This window comes from Egretta garzetta, unplaced genomic scaffold, assembly GCF_000687185.1.
Source record: "Egretta garzetta isolate BGI_Z169 unplaced genomic scaffold, ASM68718v1 scaffold34, whole genome shotgun sequence".
NCBI lineage: Eukaryota > Metazoa > Chordata > Aves > Pelecaniformes > Ardeidae > Egretta > Egretta garzetta.
Window position 1 is genome coordinate 1,924,018 of NW_009259586.1, and position 6,276 is coordinate 1,930,293.

Here is a 6,276-nt window from a genome sequence, read left to right on the forward strand (position 1 = left end):
AGGACAGGAAGGAGTTGGAGTGTGATTTTTGAGGAACCACAATCTAGATAAATTGGAGAGGCAGGTTCTAGGAACAAGCAGTGTTCAGATAGAGTACAGCATTGGAGGTGAAAATGAAGTGTTATTACGATTATATACTTTTCGTCCTAGAAAGAGACAATCCTGAGCTATTTCCATCTTTAAAATTAATTTTGGTGTTTATTTTTGTTTGAAACCAGTTTAATTACTGGAGTTAGATACCTTTGTGTCAAAGTTAAGTTATTTTTAATTCATTCTGCATTGGTTGGTTTTGCCTTTATGATTTTAAAAATAATGTTTCAAATGTTAAATGCAATGATGGATAATGGTACTCTGCCATATGGTATCTTGATTACTTGATATTTTATTTTTCTTTTTCTACTTTTTTTCTTCTGTCCTCCGCTTCACATAGCTTAGCAAAAATACCACACAAAGCTTATCTGAGAAGCAGCCAAGAAGGAGATGTTTTAATTCTTTTTGTGAAGGGCAAGGATGTTCTTTGGACTCCTTAAAATAACAGATTGGAAATGTTTCTATGGTTGACCATATATGGAAATATGTGCCTTGCATTTGAAAATGTCATCTACCTCAAAAGTCTTTATGGAGTTTTGCTTCTTATCATGTTCTTCACTACAAATTTTATTTTGCTTCCAAATGCTTTATGCAGTGATTTTTTTTTTTTTTTTTTTTTTTTTGGTGCATGCTTTTCTAAAAATCTGCCTATGATTCTGTAGGGATGCCACCGTTGTACTAGACTCATGATGAACTATTGCTGCTGTAATCAAGAATTTACTCTTTTCCCATTTGTTTCCTTGGTGATAGCCATTGTTTCCTCCCACTTTTCTCCTGCTGTGAAAACAGAATCTTTCTTCAAGCTGAACTAAATGCAAAGTCTAGTGACATATGTGCACTTGAGCAATAGCATGTTGTTTTCCAAGGGCAATCACAAGAGTAAAGTTTGAAGTTCTTGTCCTCTTATCCTGAGAAATCTGAGAAATGTAGAGGAAAGGGCAGAACGCCAGTGGGGACGAACTGCTGAGAGCAAGAAGAGCTCTTATGCATTAGCGACTGCTACTGCGTGACTAATGGAAGAAGAGCTGATACTGATCGGTACAGATGACTTAATCTAGCTGAACTCTTAACAAAAGAGGCCACCTAATTCTTTTAAAAATAAATGTAATTTATTTTGTTTAGGGATACATCAGGGCAAGGGAGATTCTGCACCATATTTCGGTCTTATTCAAGAGGTGCTCAGGTAAGCGAACTACAGCTTTCTCAGTTATGAGTAATGGTTCTTGGGTGAATGAAAGCAGAATTAGCAAACCATCATGATGGCTTGTATAGCTCGCTTGTGGACTGCATGCAGATTCCGTAATAGCCTGAAGATAACGTGAAACACGAGAAATAACAGGGGGCAGGATTTTCTTTTGGGGAGGGGAAATCCATGAGATTGAACTTGAATCCGGGTAAAATACAGTGATAGATGTTCTTATGCCTTCTCGTTGGTTACCTCAATAACTTAAGCATGTTATCTTACTTTGATCCTGTAAAAGCTACGCTAATACTACTTTTCAAAACTGTGTGCCAAGTAAGAGAAATTGATGGCATAAAACTGCCAAGAGTAGTGTGAAAAATACAAGCATAGTCTAAAATGTGATGAAATTTAATGACTTGTAAGAAAATTGCTTTAAAAAATAAAAGTCACTATAGCTTAAGACTTTAAAGTATTGCTATGATTCATGATGTGTTGGTTCTGATGAGTTCATCTGTTACTTTCCAGAATTGCACAGCACGTGGAATCTTCAAGCTACTAAATGTGACCAAAAATATTTATTTGCTGTGACTTGTGATGTGTGTATGATCAGCCAAACTTGTCTACTATAAAAATAAATATTTACCAATACATTAGGCCCTAAAGCTATGTCAGGGTTTCTGCCCCTCAGATGATCTGTAATATGCACTGAGAGATGGGGCTTGGTTTCACAGGATGCTGAGGTTCTGCTCCATTGAGAAGTTGCACAGCATCTTTTTCGGAATTAGAGAATTTACAGATAGTATTCTCTGTGTTATGCCTCTGTTAAACTTATAATTTTAAATTTTTTAATACAGGGAGTAATACTTGTGTATGATATCACAAATCGTTGGTCATTTGATGGAATCGATCGATGGATAAAAGAAATAGATGAGGTAAGGTATAATCCCAGAGTGTCACTTGTCTGTAACAGATGACTAAGACTGACTGCTTGTTATATTTTCTACTGTTTTTACTGGCATTTGCAGGCAGTGCTTACTATAGAGTTATCCAAGATGCCAAGTTTACAATTTTCTTTCTATGTTTCTAATTCTAGAAAGTTGGAAACATATCAGCTACAGTGTCTGATTTCTTTAAAGGTGTTGATGGAAAGCATATGGAGGGCAAAGATTTCATACTGTAGTCCCACTCTTGCTATAGATTTGCTACATCATCTGTGCAAGCCTGTCTTCACCGAGGAAAGGATGGTTTTAGATCAGAGAATCGTATAATAATTTAAACTGGAAGGGACCTCTAGAGATCATCTGGTTCAGCCTGCCACTTAGTCTTTAAATCTTGAAAAAGCTTTTGTTTGTTTTAATTGAGGGAAGAGGGAAATGGAAGCCAAACTATTGACATTTTTTTTTTAATTGCTTCTCTTTGCTCAGCATGCTCCTGGTGTACCAAAAATCCTGGTTGGAAATCGCCTTCACTTAGCCTTCAAGCGCCAAGTGTCTACTGAACAAGCACAAGCCTATGCTGAGAGGCTGGGCATGACTTTTTTTGAAGTCAGTCCACTTTGCAATTTTAATATTACAGAGTCCTTTACTGAGCTAGCAAGAATAGTATTGATGAGACATGGAATGGACAGGCTCTGGAGGCCGAACAAGGGTAAGCGATGTACACTGAAAATGTGTAAATTTAGTCCTAGCTAAGCTTTATGGTTCATTAATATAAAATAATTTTCAGAAACTTCAACCCTGATCCAAAAACATCAAAAAAGAAAAATCAGAAATTCTGTACAATTTGTTTTCTAAACAGAAAATGTGTGTCTGCAGGCATAACCTATTCTGCTTTTGTAGGGAATAACAGATCTTTCCTAGAACTTACAGGCTCAGTCATCTAAGTATTAAGACATAAATAGGGTACTGAGGGAGCAGATATTTTGGATAATGTGTATGTGGGAAAGGGTGTGGGAGGAGAAATGAGAGTTCATCCTGGAAGTACGTAGTGCATGCAGAGTGCTGGGTATGCTACTACCATGTGGCTGACAAAAGCATGCTATTATAATGCAAGTTTTATGTCTGTTTTTAAGTATTGAGTCTGCAAGACCTTTGTTGCCGTGCCATAGTTTCCTGTACCCCTGTGCATCTTGTTGACAAGCTCCCTCTCCCTGTTGCCTTAAGAAGCCATCTCAAATCTTTCTCCATGGCAAATGGCCTTAATGCCAGGATGATGCATGGACGCTCATACTCCCTCACATCCAGCAACATCAGTAAAAGGAACAGTTTAAAGAAAGCTAAAATTATCCGTCCACCACAGAGCCCACCAAAAAACTGTACAAGAAACAGCTGTAAAATTTCTTAAGCTCTCTGTGGGAAAAGGAACCTGGATGGAATCCCCTCATGTGAAGCCTTGAACACAAGGACTCCTTGTATAATGGTCGAGCACGCTCTATGTATGTATCACACTACATAGACAAAAATAAGAGAAATAATTCTTGTTTTAGAGCTTGCTCACTACAGTAATGCTGCTTTGGAATGAATTACATGTTCAGTGCAACTGAAAGGACGTGACATTTTGCCGTTGGATTTTCGTACTGCATTTTAGTTTCTGATGTGCATGATGCCATTGGTTTTACTAGTAGATGTGTTTTCATATAGGGGATAATTATCATCATATTCAGTTCTTAATTCCATGAAATCTGGAAAGTGACTTATTCTGTAATTGTATAAAATCCTGTCTTTTTGCAAACTATTCAGAAATATAAAAAGGAGTCATCGGTTTGCATATTCAGGCAGAGGTTTTTAAATGCAATGTATTGTATACATTGTTAAATTCTACAAATGGTGTGGCAAATCCTAGTAATCCTGCAGTTGTGCATTTGGATTTTTTGTAAAGCTTCGTTGATAACTTTGAAGCACTAACTTAACTAAGCTAAAAATGTATATATAGTTATTATGCACATACACAACAAGGTTTTGTCCCATTAGTGTATGTAATAGATTTGATAAAAGTTTTTGGTATGTTATTTAATACTTTGGGGAATTAATTTGTGGTTTAAATACTTATTTTTCTGTAAAAAAAAAAAAATACATTTTATACCACTCTACAAGTAAGTTCTAGGAGGAAAATGCCAAAGACACTGTGGTAAAAAGAACATGACTTGAAGAGCTGCTTTATAAGGGAAGAATGCTATTTAAAAAACAAATAAATGTTTCTGGAAAAGAAATCCTATTATGCTTTCTTTAACTGGGGAAGGTTGTCTTTATTTTCCTTTAGAAGCATTTGAAGAACAGTATACCTGAACTAGACATCAGGAATGTGAAGTCATTCTAAAAGCATCATGTGATGCTTTTGATACAACATCTGCCTTCAATATCATTAACTGAAATACAGAATAATAATACACGTCTTCCATTTGTGAAGGAATTGCGCGACTTGTTCTCCTGAGCAGTAACAATCCATTGAGATGATGGTGTAGCTTCATCCCGGTTTCTTCTAGGTGTCCTCACTATTGTGAGATACCATTGAGTCATGTATCTGTTATTCCTTCTGGATCAGCATAGACGTCCACAGTCTCTGTAGGCAAGTAGGGAAAATTCAAGCCAGTAAAATGCCAAAGTTATGCCAGGACCTGTACCAACTACTTAAAGAAAAGTGCAGTCAAAGAACAAGCCTTCTCCTAGTTTAACTGGCAAAACGAAGTGCGGTGGAAGGAATTCCTCCCATATCGGTCCTGGGTGGTGAGCCAGCTCCACCTGCTGGTGTGCCTGTGCGGTGTGAGCTGCAGAGACGGGGTGGGCATCGGGAGGAAGCTGTTAGACTGCAGAGATTGCATCTCCACCGCTTGAGAAAATGTCCACAGCTACAAGAGGTTAAACCTGAATCAGAGACACATCCGTACTGTAGGAGCGGTCTGGTTGCGGCTGTGGGCAGGACGAAGAGTTCTCTTCCATGCACATTGCTATGCTGTTTTAAGTTTCTTCCAAATGATAACCTTCGCCTCTTCAATCGCCAGGTCATTAGTTTGTTTCCCTTCAGTATGTGAGCTGCAGAGAAATGCCTAGCTGGAGGAGAGAGCATTAATGTGGATGTGTGTGTCCTCAAGGTCACATTCTCTGTTCCTCCTGCCAGCCAGTACACAGACCAGGTAAGGAGGAGAGGCAAGAGCAGCACTCATCCCTTCTGGTAACACCTGCAGCAAGCCTACGTGGAGTAAGTAAAACCTAAGCCTGTAGTTGGAAAGAGGAAGACGTAAAAAAAACAAAGGCAGGCTTGTTATTTCATATACCACGTCCCTTGACTGCCTGAGGGGACAAAATCTTGGAAAGGTGCAATGTGATTATTTTATTTTTATATATATGAATGCAGAAAGAATAATCCACTACGTGGTCGCTGCAGCTAGCTCCAGGACTGTAAAGTGCCATTGTAAACTGAAAAGCTGTAGTAATTTCCAAATAGAAGTCTGCATGAGAGGAACAGGTCACAAATCTGGAAGGCAACATCAAGCCAGCAACGTGGAAGGCACCAAGCAAGGACAGAAAAGGAAGTGAATGCAGGTGAAGGAGAGGGAAGAGCTGGTGTTGGTGTGAGCACAGAGGGAGCGTGCGCTTTCAGCTGATCGTACAGTCATGGAGTAACTCAGGTTGGAAGGGGCCTCAGCGGGCCCTTGGGTCCACCACCCTGCTTGAATTCACTATCGAACTCCGATACGTCGCTCGGGGCCTTGGGCCTTGAGAACTACTAAATTTTCAAGGGTTTTTTTTGTGGGGGTGGTGTTTGGGTTTGGGTTTTTTGGTTTTTTTGTCAAGTTGGGGATCCTCTCTTTTAGCATATTCTAACTGTATTTCTTCTGTTGTTACTAGTTTGGTGCTCAGTATGCCCCTGACAGGCGAGCGTTCTTCCCCACGGCGCATTACCCCGGGGGGGGAGCGGGGGCTGCCCCCTCCCGCCCTGCTCTGGCTCCAGCTGCAGCCTCGCGCTTGGCCGGGCCCGGGCCGCCCCCCCAGGCCGGCCGGCCCGGT

The 6,276-nt window shown here is 39.7% G+C and overlaps 1 protein-coding gene across 1 annotated transcript in view; it reads left to right on the plus strand.

The window, feature by feature from the left end:
- Positions 1 to 4,258, plus strand: part of RAB40B (RAB40B, member RAS oncogene family) — a 26,956-nt gene extending 22,698 nt beyond the window's left edge. The window contains exons 3-6 of the mRNA XM_009637804.2: positions 1,213 to 1,273; positions 2,128 to 2,205; positions 2,698 to 2,920; positions 3,345 to 4,258. Of these exons, the coding sequence (XP_009636099.1) occupies positions 1,213 to 1,273; positions 2,128 to 2,205; positions 2,698 to 2,920; positions 3,345 to 3,616 (634 nt within the window). The 3' untranslated portion in view covers positions 3,617 to 4,258. The remainder of the gene's footprint in view (positions 1 to 1,212; positions 1,274 to 2,127; positions 2,206 to 2,697; positions 2,921 to 3,344) is intronic.
- Positions 4,259 to 6,276: the final 2,018 nt, after the last annotated feature.